General features: G+C 42.3%; 2 protein-coding genes and 1 long non-coding RNA gene across 3 annotated transcripts in view; 2 read left to right on the top strand and 1 right to left on the bottom strand.

Annotated features, from left to right (window-relative positions):
* The first annotated feature begins 2,628 nt into the window (after positions 1-2,628).
* Positions 2,629-10,990, top strand: LOC131104121 (uncharacterized). The gene is made up of 2 exons (XR_009119738.1): positions 2,629-3,130; positions 10,790-10,990. It is a non-coding gene; the product is annotated as an uncharacterized LOC131104121 (long non-coding RNA).
* The window catches only part of atp11a (ATPase phospholipid transporting 11A), a 54,479-nt gene continuing 33,207 nt past the window's right edge, over positions 3,962-25,233 (bottom strand). Inside the window, exon 32 of the transcript XR_009119734.1 lies at positions 3,962-4,103. The gene's annotated coding sequence lies outside the window, so the exon portion shown is untranslated. The remainder of the gene's footprint in view (positions 4,104-25,233) is intronic.
* Positions 11,995-14,168, top strand: sox1b (SRY-box transcription factor 1b). Its single transcript, XM_058050939.1, has one exon. The coding sequence runs from the start codon at positions 12,261-12,263 to the stop codon at positions 13,296-13,298; it is 1,038 nt and encodes a 345-aa protein (XP_057906922.1). The 5' UTR covers positions 11,995-12,260; the 3' UTR covers positions 13,299-14,168.

Raw genomic sequence — 25,233 nt, 5'->3', positions numbered from 1 at the left:
GGAGGGGGCTTGTCATTAACTGGGGGTGAGCATAGATGTGTGTGCAGCGCAGGTGAAGTGTGTACACAAGATAACAAGGGTCTTTAATGATCGGTCTGAGGTGATTGGACCCTGCCCCCCCCCCAAAAAAAGCACAACCAGATCATTGAGGCCAGGGTGTCAAACATCCTGCCTGTCCTGGCAGGCCATGTTGGAGGGCTTTTTGTAACTGTCAAGTTCATCGTATTATTATTACATAATTGCTTCATTTTTACTATGATTGATATCCTGTTTGGAAATTTGAAAAAAAATTACAAATGATTTTTAACACACGGCTCGCTCCTTCATCTCCAAACTATCCTAGATCAACGTTTGCTATGCGTAACCTCCTTCGTGCAACACGGCGAGATGCCTTTTCACTTCCTGGTTGCTGTAGAGCAGGGGTCTCAAACATGCGGCCCACGAGCCAAATGTGGCTCGCAGGACACTAGTTTGAGGCCCCCGCCTTGATATGAAACTTTAATGTTAGTGCGGCCCGCGGAAGTTTGATATGGATGCTGTATGGTATCATGTACCCAGAAAAAAATATTACGTTTGATTAATGTTCATGTTAAAGGTTAAATAACTGTTAATAGTTATCCTCCCTATCCGTGTGGAAGTGGTAAGTTTTTGGCTATTTAAGTTTAAAGGAAATAACTTGAAGGCTACCGTTTAGGTCGCTAGCTCTCTAGTTTGCGAGTTAGCATGTGTCTCAAGACCCTGCAGTAGCGCAATATGTTGTAAATAAAAAGAGTAAAAAGTTTTTATTATTTGCCGTTTTTATTATTATTATGCCCAGTCTCACCCAGACCCTAGCTCCAGTGGCCCCCAAGTAAATTGAGTTTGGGTTGAGTTTTGAGTTGAGTCTGCTGTAGAGCATATTTCAATACAGGGAGGGATACAGGCCGAGTTCTTATAAAATGCACTTCTACCACATTGTGGTCGTTTTTTGCGACCTATTTTTTTCTTTTGTCGCTATGTTGTTAGAACGTTGTATTGCCAAAGTTTCAGATAATGAGGTTTATGCGCTTGGAAGTGAGACCTGAAAAAAGTCCAGGGTGGCTCTGAACGTTCGGTCTGGCAGCTAGCTTGGGAACGCCTTTGTGTCCACTCGGTGGAGCTAGAGGAGGTGGCCGGGACCGGGAAGTCTGGGCTTTCCCTAAGGAGACCGCTGTCCCCGGGACCCGAACCCGGATGAGCGGAGGAGAATGGAGTGGAATGAACGCTCGGTTTCACACACATCCAGATATTTCCAGTGTGTGTGTGTTTTCGCAGAAGCTCGCCTGGGTTTTTTCTGCTTTCGGACGCTTTCCATGCTGACTGGCCGTTCTCTCTTAGGGGGCAGCGGCAAAAAACGCTGACAGTGCTGACTGTGCTTGCAAACACACAGAATCCAGTGCTGTCCACCTGCCTGCCCAGTTTGGCTGTCCTTGTGCTCTTTGGCCACACGTGCTTCCACATCAACGTTTCAGTATGTTTTGAGAGGTTGCCTTTGGAACTGTGTGTCTCAGTGCCCTAAGCGTGTGTTCTTACGTCAAGGGTTGGCATGTTTTATGTATATTGTTCGTCTTCACCTGCTTTGTGAACATTGCCGCATCGCCGTAAACTTGATTGAATGTGTGCTTGCCAGAGAGAATAGGAAGCCACAAACACGGGTGCCCTCCCATCTGGAGTGGAATGTATCAACGGACTGACATTGACACAGACGAGCTAGCTTCTGCAAATGTGACAAATGTGCTCAAACGGCAGCAAACAATACATCGACTATGTCAACTATAAGGACAAAAGCACACCTAAAGAAAGTGAAAATAGACTGGTACTGTGAATGCCCGACTCCATCCCATAGCATGACCCTGAACGGGATGAGTGGTACAGAAAACGGATGAATGGATGGAAGAAAATAAGAAGTATCCACACCATTATGCACCCATAACAGCTTCCGCTCTTCTTGGAAATGTTTGATTAAAAGTTTTACCATTCATCTTAGTTGTGTTCGAGGTCAGGGCTCTCAAGTTCCCCGACTCTAAACATGCCTCTATGGACCTCGCTTTGAGCACCGGGGCACAGTTGTGCTGCAGAACAGCGCCTTTTCCAAAATGTTCCCACAAAATTAGAATTGTCAAATACATAAAACATACGACCGAGGCGTAACTAAGGATCCCAGACTAACTCTTGATTGGTTAAGAGGTATCTCCTTGGCTTCATAGTGTGAACATAATTCCCTCGTTCGTCACGGTTAATTGGTTGGAAATTGCACCTTGTGATATTTGGATTCATTCATCACACTTTTGAGGTGGTCTTATTATTTTGTTATGCAAAAGAAACAAAAACAGAGTCCATCATACACCACTTTTACTGCTAAAATAGGAGGAATATTGCCAGGTGAACTGTTAGAATTACGGGCGTAAAATGAGACAGAGGGGTGGTGCTACAAGCGGTTTTCTCACTTGAATAGAAAAGGCATAAAAGGCTTTTCCCCCGCCCCGCCCCGCCATGCCAGGCGACTCCCAGCGGCCTCTCTGTTGACACAGCCGCCACAATGGTGGCTAAAGGCCTCCCATTATGAGACTAACCCCGGGCCCAGTCGTGGCCCTGCAGGGTTATCCAGTGCACACCACTGCCAAAGCCCCCTTCAATATCAGCTTGCGTGTATAAGACTAAACCTCCCCCGCCCCCGGTTGTATTGTTCAGCATTATTCTACCCCGACAATGGGAAATCACACTTTGAAAGTCATTTTCAAAAAGGGGGAAGCCAATCAAAAATAATGGCACTTATTGTTCCTCTTTGGCTCAGTGGCCTGCCCCTCCCTTGGCTTCATTCACATCCATTATACAGACAAATTAAATAAAAGCGAGTATGGGGTCGGAGGAGGGCTGAGAGCTGCGTTGACCATCGCCAGAGGCGTTCAGGCTCAGGAGGAGCTCTGCGGAGCCAGAGAAGAGGGAAGCACTGAGAGATGCTGATGCGTAACACGGCATAGTCACGTATCGAAGATGGACACGCTCAGCTGCGCCAAAAAGATGGGATTTCTGTCTGGTGTTTCTCTGCTGTCCTGCAAAAGCTCCAAGTTATGCTAACTGGATGACCGGAGGCCTGCTGAGAGGAGGGAAGGTATGTCGCTGCTCCTGACAGGCCCAGGCCTTTTCCAGCCATGCATGTGAGTGTGCGTGTTTGTGTGGCAGACATGGCAGAATAATGATGAGCTGTGTTTAAATGTGTCGCTGTTGCACACTGGACTGTCCTTGTTTGCAAAGAAGCCGCATAAGCAGCAAAGGAGCATTGAAATGTTGACTGTAGATATATGACATATAGATTTTGGAAACTTGTACTGTAGTTCACCTCTTACATTTCCTCTCATTTATCCAAAAGCTTCTTCACACTCCAGTAGAACCTGTGTATGTACGTAGCTATTGCTTGTGCATTGACTTGGGACGTTTGCCAGATTTTGGATCCGACTATACATTAGTGACATGTTTGTGGCCGTTATAAAAATATGGAATCACCAGTTTTGGAGGATGTTCACTCGGTTGTTTAATTTCGGCAGATCACCGATACACGAAAAAAAAGATTTGTGATTCTTAGTAACATTTTTTTTCGACCAAGCAGAGGAGAAAAAATATGGAATCACTCAATTCCAAGTAAAAAAAAATGGAATCAGTCATCAATTCCCTTTCCCACTTGCATCAGATTAGTTTAAAGATTGACACACTTTGAGTTCACATGCAATATGGCGCCAACACGACAATTGAAACTCGGGAAAAAAATGATAATTGATCATCTGGACCAAGTCCAAACAACATGGCAAGCATACTGGTAGACCAAGGAAGACATCAAAGCATCATGACGGACAACTGAAGGCATTTTGTCTTGAAACCATAAAAGGTGCAGCCAAACAAATGAGGAAGAGTAAGAAATCGCTGAAAGGAAATTAGATTTACTTACAGAAAAGCAGAACGAAAACCAATCTTGGACTGTGGATGACAAAGTCATATTCAGTGATGAATCCCAAATCCGTATTGCGCGAGGCGATGATGCTGGAACTTGTGTTTGGTGGCCTTCCAATGAGATTTATGAAGACAACTGCCTGAAGAAGAGGTGCAAATTTCCATTGTAATAATGCATCATGTCACAGAGCAATAACTGTTAAAACATTCCTACAGGAAAGGAACAGTCTGGACCTACGTAAATCCGGAAGATGTTCCCATTTGAAATGCAGTTTTTCTACAAAATGAATCAACTGAATGGACATTCTCCAAGACTGGTGATTACGGTCTTGGGTGTTTTGCCAGGGGTTTAAAAAACATGTAAAAAGAAAACCGTACAACTGTACAAGTTCATGGAAAAAGAGCGTCAAATAAACCCTTGCAATCGTGATGATTTGGACACCAAAGTTTCTAATATCGGTACATAATTAACAATGGATTCGTTTGGCTCCATTACGATAGACCAGCTTCTGGCTTTGCAGAACAGAAGGCGTTCAAGGCGCTTCCCACACTAAATAACGCGTGTGATGGTGGCGGACACGAAATGTAACGTCCAAAGTCCCTGTTACTTAATTAGCATTATCTGTATGGAAGAAATTGTGTACGCATTTTACAAACAGCACATCAATTGTGATTTTCAGTGCCAATCATTTGACAGGATGCAATTACCGTTAATATCACAGCCCACTCAATAAAACCATGATATTGATGTTGGGTTTTTGCGTCCTCGTCAGTCAAGACCAAACGTTTTCCAAGATTGATTTTAACATCACTATACCTCGACTAACAAATTCAAAATACATAGAATAAAAGACCCTTGTGAAAATGTCTGCAGATTCGCTTGAAGAACCTGTCGTATAATTTATAATATGACATGTGACCTAAGTTATATCAGTAAATTATACGTTTTTCCATCATAGCGTCGGCATGTTTCACTGAAATTACCTCTGGATAAAAGATTGTAGTAAAGTACTAAAAAAAAAGCACAGTGGATTTGGACGAGTTTGGACATAAGCAAGCAGGTTCCAGTGTTTTTGTGACCTGCCTTTCTCATTGACTTTTTGATTGATCATATGTGGAAGAGCGCTTTTGTTCAATAATGAGTCCACTCACATGTTTGGTGGGTGCAACTCAGATGCAATCACACAAAGATGGTTGAAATCACACACAAAACCGGAGGAAGTGAGATAGGCCGAGTGAAGTGGGGAGAGTGGGGGAAAAAAGGTTACTGATGGGATGGAGGAAAGGCCAGGTGGAGGGGCGTCGCTCTTTGGGGTCCGTGAAAGCAGCAGGTTCTGACTAAGAGCTTGACCCCATTTAGGATGAGCGAGAGAGCTCTGGAGAGAGAGAGAGAGAGCGAGAGCCTGCTCAAACCTGCACTTAAAGGTCCTCTGCAGGAAGTCCTCATTCTTCCCCACAGCAGCCGCAGCAGCAGCCACGACAAAAAAGCCTAATTTGGGACCAAGGAGGGGATGGAGGGGGTGAGAGAGAGGAGGACCCCCATTCTCCTATTAGCTGTGAGATGTGGAGTGTGAGGGTGTCTTATAACGCAGAAGGAAATGTCAGTGAGGGTAAAGCATGACTTTATTTTCTAATTATTTGCACAAATCAGATTTAAAAAATACAGTTATAACAGTATAAATAGTGTGGCAAAAGAATTACTGCAATGATTCATCAATGATTAATCCATTACCCAATTAATCAATAACTATTTTGCTATATGATTCATCATTTTTGATTTCAAAATGTAAATATCCTCTGATTTTGGGAACCGCTGGTGTAGAGAGTACCCAAAGTTTTGCTGTTGTTCAGGGCAGCTGCTTTCACAACATTAGCTCCACTTTAGCATTAGCTCCACACATAATGTTTTTACCTCCAAGTCCAGTCGCATATTGTTGAGTCGCTTGGCTACTCCACATGATTGTACAACAGATACCCGCTACATCAAAACCAAACCACTTCCCTGTTTAGCAATTTCTTTGTCTATAGCAGCCCTCACCAAATGCCAGATTTCGTCCCTTTCTGGACCCGTGACCAATTAAAGTGAATGCAAACTATCATAACATATAATCATGCTTGCGGATTGATCACCGCTGCAGATTGTGGGAACGATCCATCCATCCATTCATTTCCTATGTCGCTCATCTTGGAATAGAACCATGGCTTGCTCAAAAGTAAGAGTTTGATAGAGAAAACCCAACATTTAAAAGCGAAAGGACTGTTTATTCTCCCAGAATCCTGTATCTCATTTGCTTTGGAACTGTAGTGCATAGTACGGAAAATCGACGAGCGTCATAGCACATTCATTTACGGCAGGGGTCTCAAACATGCAGCCCGCAGGCCAAATATGGCCCGCAGGACACTAGTTTGAGGCCCCCGCCTTGATATGAAAGTTTAATGTTAGTGCGGCCCACGCAAGTTTGATATGGATGCTGTATGGTATCATGTACCCAGAAAAAATTATTATGTTTGATTAATGTTCATGTTAAAGGTTAAATAACTGTTAATAGTTATCCTCCCTATCCGTGTGGAAGTGGTACGTTTTTGGCTATTTAAGTTTAAAGGAAATAACTTGAAGGCTACCGTTTAGGTCGCTAGCTCTCTAGTTTGCGAGTTAGCATGTGTCTCAAGACCCTGCAGTTGCGCAATATGTTGTAAATAAAAAGAGTATAAATGTGACTATAGTCGTGTTTTGTCATGTCTACAGGGTTCTAATAATGCTTTGTTCATTTTAATCTGAAAAAATAATTTGTCTACCCACCAACTATATGTATGTGGTTTCTTACGTTTTATTTGTCCAGTTTTAAGTATTATTTGCCGTTTTATTATTATTATTATTATATTTATTTATTACTGATTGACTTTCTTTATTCTTGATTTGTTCATTTATTTTTCATCTTATTTTGTGCAGAAAAATAACAATTAAGATATTTGAGAACAGTGGAATGTTTTATCAGAGCTTTTATTGTAGAAAATCGGAACCAAAGCACTGAAAAAGTTTGTATATTTTTCTGTTTTTAATAAATGTGTTTTTTTTTTCAACCTGATGCGGCCCAGCCTTGCCCAGACCCTAGCTCCTGTGGCCCCCAGGTAAATTGAGTTTGAGACCCCTGATTTACGGCATACGACTACGACAAATGCGTACATGTTGGCAGATCTGCCGATATCCTGCTTCCCGTCCCGCTGTCAGTTCAGCGTTCCCCTACCCATTATCTGAGAAACACTGTTTTTTGGGTAATGTGCAGGGTTTCACTACATTTGATCTTGGTATGAGCGAGTCAGTATGATGCAATTTTAAGGCAAAATTAGGTTCGAACGGCGTAGACAAACCTTACTCGATTTGAATTGAAGACCCTGGTCTATAGTCTATGCTTCTCCTCCAATGCGTCAATACTGCGTGCTGAGGCTACTACTGGTAGTAAGTTCATTTCTTATGATTGGAACGAGTTATACTAGTATATACAGTAACCTCGGTGAACATAGCCATGTTATGCTTTACTTTACTTCTTATTGAGCTGAAGCTGAAGATCTCAACTTCGGTCTGGTCTGACTACGTCACATTCTTCCAATGCTCTTTTTGAGTCATTTGTGTGTCTTCTTGCAAGCACTGCAGGATCTCAATCCGTTATAACAAAGTGTGTTACTAATGATTTTCTTGGTCAACTCCCGAGAGATCATTAATAAGCTCATGCTGTGCGGCTGATGATGTTTCTCCGATTCATCCTTCCGCCACCAGGTGAGATCTGGTAGCTCGGGAGTGAAAGCGATTGGCTGTTATCTTGGATTTCTTCCATTTTCAAATTATCGTGCCGGCGTGGCCTCTTTTTCACCGAGAAGAGACAGGGCTAATTTTCATTTGCATGGTTGGCAGGGTATCAAATACTTACTTCGCTTATCCAAATCTGAAATTAATTTATAACCTTCATGTATTACATTTGAAGAGATATTTTTGGGGATCTTTCGCTTAACTAAATGCATTTTTTGTCCATAATCTCATAGTGTGCTACAATAATTGTCTGGGTTAGAATTATTATTTTTTATTTTCAAGTTTTTTTAAGTGAGCTAACTGCAAAAATACCATGGATAAATATGAATTGAATTTATGAAGTAACATACGGGTAGCAGGCGGTTAAACACAGCATTTGTGTGTGTGTGTGTGTGTGTATTGGCTCCAACCGACTCGGGGGTCCCTCTGAGGGACTATCATTGTTGGTAATCCTCTTCATGCTCGACTAATCTGTTTTCGCCGGGGTTACTACACCCACCCTGCATCATCCCAAGACACCCCCCGCCCCCACCTATTCACTTCTCGTGTACAGGCCCCCTCCTGTACCACTTACCTCATTCCATCAAGGTTAGGACTTCATTCCACCCTTTCCCTTCTTTTGATGCAGCTTATCGTATTTGTGGCTTCATATTTATACCTGCGGTCCACTTGAAAATCGGACCAAATAACAAAACATCAAGGATCTCCGTCCCGTTGCCTCAGCTTGTGGTCCCGCCACCCCCACGCGGATCTTTGGGTTGGTCTGCGGTTAAACGGACGTGTTTGCCAGGGTACCAATCATACTTTGTCATATTTCTGTTAACTTTTTATAGCACAAGCTCTAAAAATGGCAATGCCTTACCACCATATTTAGTGGCTCTCTAGCATATAAAGGACAAGAAAAGCTCCTCTGTGAGGACTCAGAGCAGCAACACGGTTGGCAGACTGACAAGAATCCATTAGCCAAGCGAGACCCGAGACCCGGCGATTCATTAGGTGTCAATCAGAGCACAAGGTGTGATGATTAAATAATGAGTGTAGACGCTTAACAGGGTTCGGTGCTCGTGGATGCAACGTCTATCAGGCTCGTCTGATCATGGCGGCGGTTAAAGACAGTGAGGCATGCAAAACGAAATAAGCCAATGACAAAAAGTAAAATAAATTAGTTTTTTCATTGATTCATCTGAAGCATGTTGTTTTGTGTCAGCGATTCATCGGGTTTAGGCCCTACACAAACCAGATCAATATCAACCAAATACAAACAGTGAGTGGTTTGGTCCACAAAGTGTCACAAAAAAAGCAAAAATGTTGATCAATAATATATGTTAATAAAAAAAATCACATCTTTTAGTTCTAATAGAACTCCTAATAGAATAGAAATCCTAATAGAATACCAATATAGTGGTTAATTAATTGAATAATTGATTAATCATCGATTAATTGTTACAGTTAATTCCTGGTCCTTTAGCACCATAACCAGGGCTGCCGCAAAACACATACATATTTTCATATGAATGGTTTAATCCTAAAACAGCAAATTTTGGAGCTCAATAAGGGACAATGAATACGTTCAAACCCTTTTAAAACCCTTTGACTTCTTACCTTACCTTTACATCATTTACCATAAAACATATTCATATTTTGAAAAACAGATTTTACCTGAGAACAACGCTCAGTTTTTATTACATTGATGCATATATGACAAGTGGTACAGTGGTGGTCTCCAACCCAATGGGTGCTGGTTTGTTCCATTGGGGAACAGATTTCAACACATTCCTCGGATAGTTTCTACTACTTTCTACTATCAGGTCTGGTGTCCTTGCATGGTACCCGAGCTAAGTTGATGTGTTTGAAGCGTGTGGATGTTGCTGTTAGCCACCATCGGTCCCTCATGCAAGGATGAACACAAAGCTAGACTGCCACAGTACCGTCAAAATAAGCTAATTGGATGTAAAAATTCAATTTTTGCATATATTGTTTGACATGCATTGACTCAACATGAGGCCACCGCCATGAGCTGATGTGAGTTGACATGTTTTCCCCGTCTGTCCGTGGTTTTTCTTATAATTGCAGGCTCTGGATTTTTTTATATAGGTGGCAATGCGAATGGTTGACTAGAAATGCCCTAATAGTTCCAATCTCAGCTGACCCATGACCTTAGTGAGGACAAGCGGTGTTAAAATGGATGGAAAAATACAGTAAAAATACCAAGCTTGCCTATCCTGTTGGTTTACACAACCAACCATTCACACTCACATTTACACTGACTGCAATTACAGGAAAGGATTCATTTGCTGTCTCACGACATTGGAACTTCATGACCAATCGTGCACTTGTCCTGTATGTTTGTTCTGTCCGTGCATCTGAAGTCCAGCAGAGCTGACAGCTTGCTATGACAGAGAGTCAAAAAAAACAACAACTCACTGTGTCATCTGATGCACAGCAGAAATGCCTTTGAAGTGTGGGATTACATAACATCTGGTTCATCAAGCGGGCGAGCCGCGTTAAACACGAGAGTGGAACTCCGACCGTGACACACACAGTTTCCAGCAGCATCCCATACAGCTCTTATTTTGAAGCATTCTGGCTACTTCCAGGCAGCACGGCGCCCATGGATCACAGGATCGACACAAAATCACATCTCTGATGACCTAAAATATGAAAGTCATTTCTTTAATTTTTGGGTCCTGTGAGAGAAATATAATAGATGATTAATCGATGATCCAGTTAATCAATAACCATTTTGCTATTTAATGTTTTTTTTTTCAAAATATAAATAGCCTCAGATTTCTGCCCGTGAAATGTGAATATCCTTAATACAGCAAAGCAAGCTTTGACTTTTTGCCCTCTTTTCTGATATCAACCACTACCTGTTTGTGTTTGGATCCCGATTTAGCATTCCGATGACTCCATCAATCCAAACAACAAGCTACAAAATAATCCCACCTACAATACTGTTTGTTATTTTGTACATTCCTGCCCATAAGTCACCAAAGATGTGATTCTTTTTTGTCATTACAGGAAGTTGCTAAGCCTGCCGCTGAAATTGTGATGGTGACAGCTTCTCAGACATGTTTGATGCCGTCAGATCAGCAAGACCCCCCCCATCATCCTCTCAAACCATAAAGCCATCACAGATGAAGCGGAGAGACAGGCGTACAGAGCTTGGCCTTGGTTGAAGCCTATGTTGTAGACTTGTTGACAATAAACGTTGGCATTGTTTGGTCGGGTCTGGTCTCCCTCCTTTGTTGTTGTCGCCGCTTACGAGCCAGGTCGTGACACATACATCGAATAAAACATATCATAAAACAAACTTGTGTGTATATTGTGCTTTGGAAGTAAGTATGTAACGAGACATGCTGGAACACCAAAAATGCAGCTCGGCATTACGCAACCACAAGAAGCCATAATCTCATCTGATTGATTAAACAACCTTTGTCTGATACAGTGTGAGAAAAATATGAAAGTATTAAAGCGAGTATTAAAAGAGCCTATTAGTGCATGCATATGTGTGTTAAATGGCGTTTTCTCTGGTGCTGGCAAACAAAAGGGTGTTCTGAATGGCACACGGCTCTGCGTCAGTCAACCGTTTCCTAGCAACAGACACAACAGAAATGCACCTGTGGCTCCGAGTGGGAGACCTGTTGTTTGCCAAATGAACAATGATATGCAAAACATACAATTTATAGAGCTCGGGGTGTTTAAAACATACATTTTGTTATTGGTGGTTCCGGTAGCAGAAACACCATATGTAGTATGTTGTCCCATTTAAAAATGTATAATTATATTTGTTTACATATACTGTCATAAACTGTCTTCTTTATTTGAGAATTAGGTCTGGAAAATCATGTTTTTGATATTCATTAAACATCATCTAATAAACAGACTTTTTTTGACCATTCTTATTCCATTCTTATTATAGACAATATTTATTGGACTGTGACACGTTGTACTTCGAAACACGTCTTAACTTGTTGACATAATTAAAATATTAAAAGATTTTTCAGTGTGAAAAAAGTTTGGCTACTCCTGATTGAACGTGTTTTGTTTTGAGTTTTTGAAGACATGAATGCAATATAACGTACTATTTTGTATAGAAATACAACTAAGCTGCAGGAATTGTGTCCACATTTGAAGAGTTGAATATTTCGCCTCAACACCGCCGATTGCCAGTCTCGCGCTGTGACGTCACGAGCAGCTCGAGCCCGCGCATGCAAATCACGTCCACGCTCGAGCCTCTCCATTGGCCGCCAGCGCTCATTTAGCTGCTGTCAGCGCGCGCGGCCCGGGCACGCTCCGCTAACTTTTCCCCGCACCGCTCCGAGCAAAGTGGGCTGAAAAGGGTCTATTCTTCTCGGCGGATGACAGCAAAAAGGGCAAAAAAGGGGGAAGTGAGGAAGAAGTTGTCCTCTGAGACCGCACCGGCTTTTCATCGTCTTCTTCACCCTTCAATGATCGCGTGGGTCTGAGCGGTTGCTCCAAGACAAGGTGAATGTACAGCATCATGATGGAGACGGACCTGCACTCCCCCATGGTGCCGCAGACCAACCCGTCCAACCCGGGGGGACACGTGGGAGGAGGCGGTAAAGTCCCCCAGGAGAGAATAAAGAGACCCATGAACGCTTTCATGGTGTGGTCCCGAGGCCAGCGACGGAAGATGGCCCAGGAGAACCCAAAGATGCATAACTCGGAGATCAGCAAGCGGCTGGGGGCAGAGTGGAAGGTGATGACCGAGGCAGAGAAGCGGCCCTTCATCGACGAGGCCAAGCGGCTCCGGGCCATGCACATGAAGGAGCACCCGGACTACAAGTACCGCCCGCGGAGGAAGACCAAGACCCTGCTGAAGAAGGACAAGTACACGCTGGCGGGCGGACTTCTCGGCCACGCGGCGGGCGTGGGAATGGGCGGCGGGCAGCGGCTGGACAGCCCCGGCGGGGGGCACCTGGGGGCCAACGCGGGCTACGCCGCGCACGTCAACGGCTGGCCGAGCAGCGCCTACTCGGGGCAGGTGGCGGCCGCGGCGGCTGCCGCTCACGCCATGATGCAAGAGGTGGCGTACACGCAACACCCGGGCACAGGCGCTCACCCGCACCACCACGCGCACCAGCACCCTCACCAGCACCCGCACCCGCACAACCCGCAGCCCGTGCACAGGTACGACATGAGCGCCTTATGTTACAGCCCCATCTCGAACTCCCAGAGCTACATGAGCGCCTCTCCGCCGGGCTACGGGGGCATCACCGGCTACACGCACCAGCACCAGAGCGCCGGCGTGTCCCCTGTGTCGGGGGCGCTGGGGGGAACACTGGGACCCCTGGTTAAGTCCGAGCCGAGCGCGAGCCCCCCGGCGTCCACGGCGCGAGCGACCTGCCCCACGGGGGACCTCCGGGACATGATCAGCATGTACTTGCCCACGGGTGATGCGGCGGGAGACTCCTCCGTGCACGGCCGCCTGCACGTCCTCCACCCGCAGCACTACCAGGGCAGCAGCACGTCGGTGAACGGGACGGTTCCTCTGACGCACATTTAACGCTCTTACATGTTGGAAAAGCACTAAACCGCAACCAAATACTTTAAGAGGATGTGGGCCGCTGCTGCTCGCGTGTAAAGTAAGGCGTTTAGAGCCATAAAAATGCAATCACCTGAACAAACTTTTTCTTTTTTTTATGTTATCATTTTTTGACTCAACGCACACGCTGATTTATTTTAGTTCAAGAGCTTCTGCCAAGTTTTCACACCATTTCGATTATAATCCCGCAAGTCTGGTGCACCGTGAGCTTTTTTTTTTTAAACGTTTGTGTGGAATTGAAAGCGTGGAAAATGTGTTTTTAAAGAAGTTCACAGGCAGCAAATGAAATTGATTTCCGGTTTTAATCCTTGTAAACACGTGAGTCGGTCGGTGTGATTTGTTTTTTTGGTTGTTGTAAGTCTTGTAAATTGTGAATAAATATTCCCACTGGAAACGCTTTATGCAAATGCACTGTCAGAAAGAGAAGAAAAGGGCTTTTCTTTCTCAGCAAGGAATATTTATTTTTGCCATTTCATGTATGTGATCCAAAAAGTGGAAGCAGAACTCCCAACAGTAGAGACAAACGGGTTATTAAATTTGCTTTAAGGATTATTTATGCTGTTGCTCAAATTCATGCAGTTGAAATATGTTTTATGGTAATTACTGTGTTTTTACACTCAATTAGGAATTCAGCATTGTTTTTACTATTTGTGCCCTGATTACATGATCTTTATTGTAATTTAAAAAAAATCATATATTAGCCAATCGCCCTTAATTATTATCACAGTTAAGTGTTTGAGCCACATTGTAATATTTTTCTTTGTGACGCCCAATGCGGAGTATGAGTGACATATTCAAGGCTGCATTACCATAAAGTTTTGCTCTAACAAAGCCTGCTTTCTCTTTCTGTTTCCTTCCATGCATTCAGGGTCAGGTTTTTTTTAAACCCCCAATAATTGCAATGCCACAAGCTTTAGGCCTCATTTCACATTTACTGATTTTGATGTTTTTAAAAAGGAATCATTGATCCTGATTGAATCCACTACAAGTTAAAAATCCTAAACTTGGTCCACTTCAACTTTGTTGCACTCGGGTGGGTGTGTGTTGTTCAATTGTGTCACACTTCAAACTTGTAGACCCAGGACGGGGAGGGGTGTGGGTCGCAGGGTTTGGGGGGGCAAAGGTTTTGTCTTGAGAAAAATGAGGATTAGTCTTTATGGCACTATGAGAAGGGGAGGGGGGTGTTTCGCTGGCGTGTACCCCCACCAAAAAAGAAAAAGTCATCGGAGTAAATCAATAGAAAATGAATAAAGTGGGAATTTAACATATAAATGTGAACAAAAAAAATCTGAATTCAATGTGTAATATTTACATAAGCTGTTTGCTGGCAAATTTAATTTAACTTAAATAATATTTGCCGTATTTGTTAATTAAATACACATTTCTGATTGATCACCATTAATATGTGCATTATTATCATTATTTTAATCTATTTTGTTAAAACAAATATACACTTAAACCCAATGCTTAAAGTAAGTATAAAGTATATGTAATATTTTAATCATTTAATAGGAGCTACAGTTAAAAAAAAAAGACTAGCCAAAAAGGTGGGAAGAACATGAGAAGTGATGTCATAACATCATGACGTCATGTATCTTCTGGCACTTCACCCCCCTCCCCACCAACCCCCCCAATCCAGCATGTTCCCTGCGTCCTAAACATGGATAATCGCCGTCAGTTTATCACGCCTCCACATATTTGCCTCCCTCTCCTCCTATAAAAGCACGCACCTCCGTCGTTGGACCCGGTTCTGTCATGGGAGATTACGGGGAGGGGGGGCCGATTGCACAAGACAGAATGTGGCGCGGGGAGATTAGCCGGGACGCCATTGAAAATAGCAACGGGGCAGACAAAGTCTTCACGAGGGGGCCTTATCGTGCAATTACACGTTGACACGTTTTAACCATCTTCCAGCCTCCTAATCCGAGAGCTACCACCCCCCCTCCGCCCCTTCCAAAAGGAGAACTATTGGTGCCACTCACTGCCTGACTCCCTCCATTACCCTGATGTCTCATTTTCTTCCCTCACTGCCAGGTACCAACACCGCACGTCTTCTGCCTCCCTGTCTTGGTTAAATGATGAAAAAGTCAATAAAGTGAATCATCGCCTCATGGTGGTGTTTAGGAAGAGTCAAAGGCCACCTTCTGTGGACCATGAATGCACCATCACAAACCCCATGTGGCCCGCGACATGTAAACAAACAGTTCCCCCTTGAGCCAGTGGGGTTGCCACCGCCTTCACGGGATTTAGCCAAGTCACTAAACATCAAATGGAGCGCTCCGCGTGTTGTTTCACCGAGTCGCTCAATTCAATTAGAGCCTTTCATGACAATCAATTAGGGAGTACACCCGGGTCTCCCTGGGGGCCTGTAATCATCAGGCACCATCTGTTTACAGTACAACACTGACTCTGACCTCTGGTCCAAGTTCCAACATTGTGATGAATTACCCATTAGAAGTACATGTGGTGTACACATAAATGAATTCATGGAAAGAAATGTGGTAGTAAAGTAGTCCTCCAATGAGATGCAACGTAGGGGGCGTCACGTTCATTCATTCAAAATATTTGGAATGCATTTGGAATGTTCATGACTCGAACTGACATGGCTGCTTATGTTTTTGAATGAAGACACCGTCCTTCATTGGCTTCGGGCATATTTCGGGCAATGGGGTGCCCCAAGGCTCTGTTTTAGGTTCTGTCTAGTTTTTGTTGGGTTAAATAAAAAAACAACAACATTCCTGTTCATTGTTTTAAAAATTATGTTAAAATATAAACAAACCCTGACCTTAAACCACGGCAACGACAATGCACATCCCTGCCCCTTCATGGTAGTGCTGCACCTCAGCGTATTACACTTTTTTGTCTGCTTAGCAAAAATAATGACTTACATTAAACACTGCACAAAGTCATGGTGTCAAATACATGTTTCTACAAATGTTATATTGGTGACTTGCTGACAAACTACAGCGCACTTCAGCTGAGAGGAGAGACTCGCCTTTGCCTCGGCTCACACGTCTGTCCTGTGTTTCGATCAGGAAATGTGCAAAATCAGCCATTTTTACTTCAGAAAATGTTCAAAATGATTGTAATCATAGAGGAAATACCTTCAACAACAACAACATTGGATTTGGACAAATATAAACCTTTATTTGAGGTTAACATAACTCTGCACTTGACTGCTATCTATGTAAAGAATCAGTAGAGCTCTAGTAGAGCTGCCAACAAGTGTGACAATATGTAATATTGCACAAAACCACTTCTCACTATAGATGCAATTACCTCCAACAGCAAGACTATTTCCCTGATGGGTTAAGACGCCTTTAAGAGGAGAGAGGAAAAACCATGAGCCTCGGAGTAAAGAGAAATAGGAAACATAATTATCCCAGGAACTCGGACTCGGGCTAATCACTGGAGTTAAAAGGTCTCCTGCCAGCCTGGAGGCCAGTGAACTGCCACTGTGGCGAAGTACTGTGTCACGCGCAGACTGCAGGTGAGACCCGGTTCACATCTCTGCGACCTCCCATCGCTGCCACCATCACAAACACTGCTCAATTAGTGCCAATCACTGGCACACTGACAATAATTACTTGGTGGTGTTTGACATGCGGACACCAGCGTGTGTGTTACGTATAACTCTGGTGAAAATGACGAACAAAAGAACAATTCAAGTGACTAGCGTGTGGTCTGTAGATGGATCCCAGCATCTGAAAACACTGCTAATATATCTAACTAGACCTCAAACTGTTACACACTTTTATATGCTCTTCAATGAAGGGCCCAAATTGTCCCTGACTGTTATTGTGTGTAATTGTTCATTGACTCATTACAACACGGTGACCTCAGCAATGGCAAGGAGCCATTAGTCGTAGTAGTTACACTATCCGTAAGTGTGTGCGTGTCATGAAAACACTTCATGGCGACAGACTTGGCTCAACATATTTCACACTGTGTCACACACACACACACACAGTGCTTAGACCACCTGAGCTTCTCATACATACGTTCTGCACAACATTAAACCTATAGAATTATTTTAATAAAACTACTGTCAGGTAAATAACTCCAATTTGACATCTTCTTCAAAAAGTATTTTTTTGTGTAAAACAGTTGATTCAGCTAATTATGGGCCTGCAAGCAGCAGCCCTTAGTGCTATTCCCTATGTATTCTTTCTGAATAAAATCACATCTTATTCTGCTATCATTAATGGTGGCTCAACCGTGCACCAATGGAGTTACATCAATGGCGAGGTCTTGATCATGGGTAATGTGCTATTTATAGCGTGCAACATTTTGTGAAACAGTGGCGAGGTAATTGCCAAAAAAAAAGCCTATACTGGGGCAACAACCAGCATCTGTTATTTCTTTTCGGCATAGGACGCCTTTTAGCATTATTAACATGTTAACATTAGTATACTAGAATTTTTTGCAATTATTGTGAATATGAACTTCGGCAGACACTTAACACAATCATGCTAGGTGTAACAAACCTGCGTATGGTGTGTAAAAAAATCAACACTTGGCAAAAGGGGAAAAATATTCTTTGGAATATTCTTTGTTTGGAAAACAAATTGCGTAATGAAATTTCTTGCATTTGCTGTTTTAAAAAAGCAAAACAAAACTTTATAAACACTAAAAACACTAACTGCATCAACATAGTTCTTCGGATATCCTTTTTTGTCATTACTGCCACCTAGTGACCAGAATATCACTTGTATTTTAACCACAACGGCCATCATTTATTAATGAATTAATTTAGTGAGGGAGCAATGATCGAACCGCGATATTGCAAAGGACGACTTTATACGACTCAAACTTCTAAGCACATTGAAAAACTCCATTTGAATTGACACAGATGTTGGTCATTTCAATATAACACACATTTAATAAATACAAGTTTGTTGGATTTTAATGATGCTATTGTGCTGTTGGTCAGTGTATTGGGAAGATCTTAGCTTGTGACCAGCAAATCCTGGTATTACGTCTCTTGATGTCGGTAAATAGGTTCTGACAGACGGTGTCATCGTTGTGTGTTGTGAATTGTTTCATTTAATCCATGTATACCAGATAAAACTCACTGGCACGGACACGCACATGGGCAGACAAGCACACACACACACACCCACACACTTCAAGGCCTACATAAGTGGATCAGTGTGGTGGGTGTGTGTGGGAATCTTCAGCCAGGCTATCGCGAACAAGCAAGCTTGTCTCTCGCTCCTTTTTATACAGAAAATCCCTCCACTCCATGCCAGAGATTAGCATATTGTCGTAGCAAGACACTCACACACACATGCACGTTCACAATCATGTCTTTGTGTTGACACCATACAATTGAAGTGACCTGAACTTAATCATACTACCATCACCTTCTAAGTGTTTTTTTCCGTTCTTTGTCAAACCTGGTGGGGAACTTTGCACCTTGCACGCAGCTATTTGCTGAGACACAAACTTTTTAAATTGAGAAGTTGGAGGAGACGGCGAGGGAAGAGGAGAGCGGTGCCCAGACACAATGGGAGCATCCATCCTTTCACTGGTGGGGAGTTATCGTGCGACCGCAGAGACGCTCCACACGCCTTAAAAACCACATTTGAAGATGTATTAGTGCATCCTAAAATCCACTTGCTGCCAATAAGGGGCTGCTTGCTGAGCTTTGTGTGTGTGTGTGTGTGTGTGTGTAGCACCCACCAAATTCCCTTAGTGAGCGTTGCTAAGGTGCTTTAGGGATGGGATTAGCTGGAGGCTCATCACACATTTCTTAACTGAAAGGAAAAGTAAGGTGAGAAAGTAAAGAATAAAAAAATTATAATAAAAAAACAGTATAGGACAGAAAGGCCAGCAACGGTGGACGGGAAGGAGATGAAACGGGCAAATGAGGGGCAGGCCGAGGAAAGGAAGACCACGAAGGAGGAAGAGGAGGCGGGCGGGCATGAGGAAGCGCAAGCTTGCAGACTGTTGCATCAGCATTCTCACCGATGGCGAGATGGAGAGAATAAGCCACATAATCAAGCGTGGAGGCAGCAGTGGAAACGAGTCCAGGACGCAACCCTGCCGCTGCAATGCTTGGAAAGCCATCAGAGATGTGAGCTGGCAGCTGTGGCGTCCCAGTTCACGCCAGCGCCGATGACTCAACTGCACATATGGCAGGGGAGAAAGTGCTCATCTTCGGCATCCATGTTTATTTTTGTCACCTGTCAATCAGCCCCACATAAATGCAGATGGATTTGTTACAAAAAACTCACAGGAAAATAAAAGTGAAGGCTGGCAACAAGTTGCCGACTATATGAATGCATTTACATTCATGAAATTACTGACTTGCAACTTTATTTTAACAAAGTACCACAAAACCTTGGTTAACATACGCCCCTGTTTTTTGAGTTTATGTAATAAATGCATATCCAAATTTTGTGGCTTAACTCTATCAGGCGGTAGAGTGGTTAGCGCGCAGACCTCACAGCTAGGAGACCAGGGTTCAATTCCACCCTTGGCCATTTCTGTGTGGAGTTTGCATGTTCTCCCCGTGCATATGTGGGTTTTCTCCGGGTACTCCGGTTTCCTCCCACATTCCAAAAACATGCTAGGTTAATTGGCGACTCCAAATTGTCCATAGGTATGAATGTGAGTGTGAATGGTTGTTTGTCTATATGTGCCCTGTGATTGGCTAGCCACGAGTCCAGGGTGTACCCCGCCTCTCACCCGAAGACAGCTGGGATAGGCTCCAGCACCCCCTCGACCCTCGTGAGAATAAGCGGTAGAAAATGAATGAATGAATGATCAGGATTTTTAGGGATGTCACCATCCAATTTTGATAGCTTGTTAGCATGTTGGGGGGCTGATTATGTAATCGGCCAAAACTTTAATTGTTAATAACATTAATTTTAACTGCAAAAAACAACACAAATGTAGCACAAAAAAATGAGACCAGAGTTTTGAGTGAGTTGGGGGGTGGGGCGTGGGTGGTTAGATGGATCAAATAAAGTTAAAAACCTATACAGTAAACCTCGGATATATCGGACTCGGATATATCGGAAATTCGCTCACAACGGACAGATAAAAAAGAACCGATTTTTCTGTAATGCATTTCCAATAAAAATTCATTGCATATATCGGATTTTTTATAACAGATTTCGCCTATTTCGGACTAAATCTCCAGTCCCGTTCCAATGCATTTCCATTAAATTTCCCTCGCATATATCGGATGGCCGCATCGTGGCGCTCCGATTCGCCGAATCGTGACAGGCCGCTATACGACGTCATTTGCAGCGTTTGCAGCGTTGCCTACGCGTCCAGGTACATTGGAAACATAGTCAAGGAAGTGCCTTTTTATAACGGATAAAATCCGATTTACGCATATACCGGATATAAATCCGATATATGCGTAAAACGGACATTTTCCGGTATACGCATATAACTGATTTCGCTTATATCAAACCAGTGGGAACAATTGAATCCGATATATCCGAGGTTTACTGTATTTAGAGGGATTTAAACAGGTTTTATATAATCTTAACTTCAAAAATATTACATTTATAGATAATGAATCCTACTTTGTGTGAACTCACTTATCACTGTCAGGATAAACAAGGGCTGACTGTACACTGTGTGATTCCAACTATGTTCGGAACCCGAAATGTCCCTGTGAGCAGTTACCTACGAAACGGAATAATAATAAATAACACTAATCACTACTGCTGTCTTTTAACACTGAAATATAATTCCCTGCCCAATAAATGGAGATTTGATACTAATCAATAGTGCCAAGGTGAGTGGTGAACAGCAATGAAAAGGTAGGAAGGGTGTGTGTATGTGTATGTGTATGTGTGTGTGTAAAATCGATTGGACTTTCAACTTCCCAGACACCAGCCCAAGTCCACATTTTACAGTAGCAATCGGCCCCCTACCCTGCTCCCTCCTCTCTGCTGTCCGCCCCACGTGGCCACTCGACCGATAAGCTCGAGGCAAAGGCTAAAAGCTCTTCCAGGGCGAGTGACAATAGGAGGCCAGGACAGTGCTCGCTGGCTTTCTTCCTCGCCATCACCACAGGAAGACATTATGGAAGTCATTATTGTGGGCCGCCGGGTCGCCCACAGAAGCATAGTCTTTGACCTCCTGATCACACAGTGTGTGCACGTGTGTGTCTTTCAGCGCCGCAGAAAATGATTTAGAATGTTCTCTTCTGAGAAGTACACGTGACATTTATTTCACCTGGACGTGATTGTATGTGTTTACGCAAAGATGATAAAAACATACTGACAAAAATTGCCATCCCCATCATCTTCCTTAACCTCCTTCAGCATCTGCTTTTTTTTTTCTTTTTTTTTTAAAGGCGAGTCTGGAGATGGCAGAAAGCTTTTAGGCTGAGCGACTGATGTGGAGAGCAAAAAATAGGGAAAGAAGTGAAAGGAAGATACATGAGAAATGGTCCCTCGTTGTCCTCGTCGTCCCTCGTTTGAACATCGCACCCTGACTATCACGTTTTTTTCAAAAATTCTTGAATAATGATTAATGATACTTGCAGCCTATTTTGTAAAAAAAAAAAAATCCATATTTAAGAATATGGGAGCAAATTAATATTCACAGGCCAATGTAAGCCACTACAAAGTCTTCATTTTGTTTTTCCTCAGCCATTCAGAGGTGGACATGCTGCTGTGTTTCGGATCTTTGTCTTGCTGCAGAACCCAACTTGGTTTCAGCTTGAGGTCATGAACTGATGGCCAGACATTTTCCTTCAGGATTTTCTGGTAGACATCAGAAGTTCATCCAGGTCGTGAAGCAGCAAAATGACGCCGGACCGTCACACTACCACCACCAACAGATTTTATTGTTGGTATGATGTCGTTTCTCTGAAATGGGATGTAATGGGACACACTCCTCGTCTTGGAACTCTGCATGTTGTTGTGGGGTCTTTTGTGACCTCTTGGCTGAGTCGTGACTGCACTCTTGGGGTCATTTTGGTTGGCCGGCCACACCTGAAAAGTTCACCACGGTTCTACAATGATGGCTCTCATTTTGGATCGCTGACATCCCAAAGCTTTACAAACGTCTTTATAACCTTTTCCAAATTGAAATATCTCAATTAATCTAGCATTAACCAATGAATGGTATATATTACATTTGAAGGATATCAGTTATTTCTGCATCGCCCATGATGGACACGCAGTGGTGCCAACACATGGACCGCCGTGGTAGGTGAAAGAGAGCGCAGGTGTTTGCTTGTGATGAAAATTGATTAAATGTCTTTTTTATTTTTAATTATTCACAGGCAGATGATAAGGAGACCAACAATAAGTTGCCTGGGCTGTGTGCATCCTTGGTCTTCTTGTCATTCTTCCTGTTGATCGCTTAGGTTGTAAGTGCATAAAGAAGTCGAGACGCTCACATTCACCGAGTCTTCTTTTGGAATTCTGGCAAACGAGAGAAAATATTGATCAACGTGGGTGGCTTTTATGCAACACAAAGGTTTGGAACTTGACTTTTTTTTTTTTTGTTGTAGGCTTTTGTGCCTCGGCGGCTCAGTGAGAATGCAATATATAAAGGGGGTTGGAGCAAAGAAACTAGATACTTGATTATTAGCACTCCACGGAACACTTCATGTGCTAAACATTGGCGGCCTGACAGAAAACCTTGAAAGTTGCACCTCACAAGCCTTACATCTCACAACATCAACATGTCAGACACGTGATCACACCGCCAAAACTCCTAGGACTTGCCTGTAAGATTTCCTCATTTCCTTGCTCAAGCACAAAGCCAACAATACTGGCAACAGTCTTTAGGTCAAATAACTGCTATTTAATACAAATGTTGTGTATTTTGGATGGTTTTCATCCAGCAACACAACGTTTTTTCTATGCACGTGAACGTTTAATTCCTAACTTGGTATGAAACACCTAGTGAGTAGTGTGCAGTACCTCACTACACCACACGCCATAGATGTAATTTACCAGCCATTACACTGAAGGGGGCGGTGTTTCTCTTTTGTAAAAAGAATTAATCAAATGTTTACTTCTTTAAAAAACAACAACAAATAAGCTATGTAAAAACAATAGTAACAGGCTCCTAAATAAGAATAATTTTATTTTCCCTTTTATTTGTTTAGATCAAGGGTGATATTCTGTTTAATTTTCTAAATATTTCAACTTCCCTCTCAAATAATCTTACATTTTCTTTTTGCAATATTATAACGTTAATCCCATAATATTTTGACTTTATTCTCATAACATTATTACTTTCCGCCCCTCCTATTACAACTTAAAAAAAACATTTTTTGTTAAATATTTCAACTCCATGCCACTAAAAGGACATCATTTTCCGTTTTCGCGTGACATCTTTTTTGTAATTGTTCTTCTCATAATTAAGGCTTTATTCCCATAATATTTTGACTTTATTCCTGTAAAAAAACAACAACATTATTATTATAATTTTTTTTTAATTTTGGTGGGTTTTTTTTCTTGTTAATTTAAATTAATAGATTGTGCCGTGGGCTGCCAATGGCAACAAGGGACCCACACTAAATTCAAGTAGAGTAAGAAACAGAGCTTATTAAATCCTACCAAGTCTATTATTGATCATTAATTCACATATTCATAACGGTTATATGAGGGAATATGGACAGTATTTTCAATAAGAACGTGTGCTGTGTTGTGATCTCAGAACACTCGGCCTATGAAATCACTTGCTCCGTTCATGTGACAATTGTTGGCAGCCTTGGGAGCACACAACACACAGACACACACACACAGACACACACACTCTATTGTTCATGTGCACAACCCCCTCGATCTCAGTCAGCCGTAGACGTACTTCAGACTTAAGATTGTCTAGTCTTCTATCCGAATCCATTGTGTCAAGAGACGGACGCATGTGAAGATGCAACCCCCCCCACATACAATCTCCCAAGGCCGAGATCCTCTTTGTGTGTGAGTAAATGAAAAAAGTTTTAAAGACCCACCAGACTCAAGTTTGGTAGCTTTCCTCTTGTTGACAACGTTTACTCAAACGTCAAGTTTATAATAGATAAGAATCTCATTACTCATAGATTTGTACATTTGGAGGCCTCTCCTACTAATACTTTTCTAATAATGATAACAGGAATCACTGTGAAAACAGTATTTTTGTATTAATACGTTTTTCAATGCGTAGCTTCAGATTATTTTTTTTACACGCTGAGGTTTTTTGTGTTGCAAATTTTCAGTTTCAAATTTTTGGTTTTCAGCTTCAGTTTGATTTTTTTGTAAAAAAAATACTGTTTCAATTTACTGGCAGTGTTATGACGTGAAGGAGAGGGGTTTACAGTGCAGGAAAGATACAAAAAAGTGACACTGTAAAAAGAAAAAAGATTTAAGATCGTCACTGCAAAAACATGTCATACTTGAAAAAATATGTACAAAAAAGATTTTTTATTAACATTTTCAATAGTGGCAATTACTTATTTTAAATAAAATATATCCACACAAAATAGCTTAATTTAATTTTTCAATAATAAAAATAGCAAGTTTGTTCATTTTTAATAAAACAATATCCAAAATAGATTTGTAATTCATTTTTCAATAAAAATAGCAATAACTATTTTAAATTCTTCAATACAATAAATATCCAGTTTTAATTTATTTTTCAATAATAAAAATAACAATAATTTATTTATTTTAAATGGAAAAATATTCATAAAAGTGAGTGTGAATGGTTGTTTGTCTGTATGTGCCCTGTGATTGGCTGGCGACCAGTCCAGGGTGTACCCCGCCTCTCGCCCGAAGACAGCTGGGATAGGCTCCAGCACCCCCGCGACCCTCGTGAGGAAAAAGCGGTAGAAAATGAATGAATGAATATTCATAAAAGTTATTTTTAAATGTCTGCATTTAATTTTTGCCCATTAAAAATATAAATAATTATTTATTTTAAATAG

Source organism: Doryrhamphus excisus, chromosome 16 (assembly GCF_030265055.1).
Source record: "Doryrhamphus excisus isolate RoL2022-K1 chromosome 16, RoL_Dexc_1.0, whole genome shotgun sequence".
In the NCBI taxonomy this organism is placed as follows: domain Eukaryota; kingdom Metazoa; phylum Chordata; class Actinopteri; order Syngnathiformes; family Syngnathidae; genus Doryrhamphus; species Doryrhamphus excisus.
This window is presented reverse-complemented; position numbering and strand designations above follow the sequence as displayed.

Coding starts and splice junctions, on each gene's coding strand:
- sox1b (XM_058050939.1), top strand. CDS start 12,261: ATGTACAGCATCATGATGGAGACGGACCTGCACTCCCCCATGGTGCCG.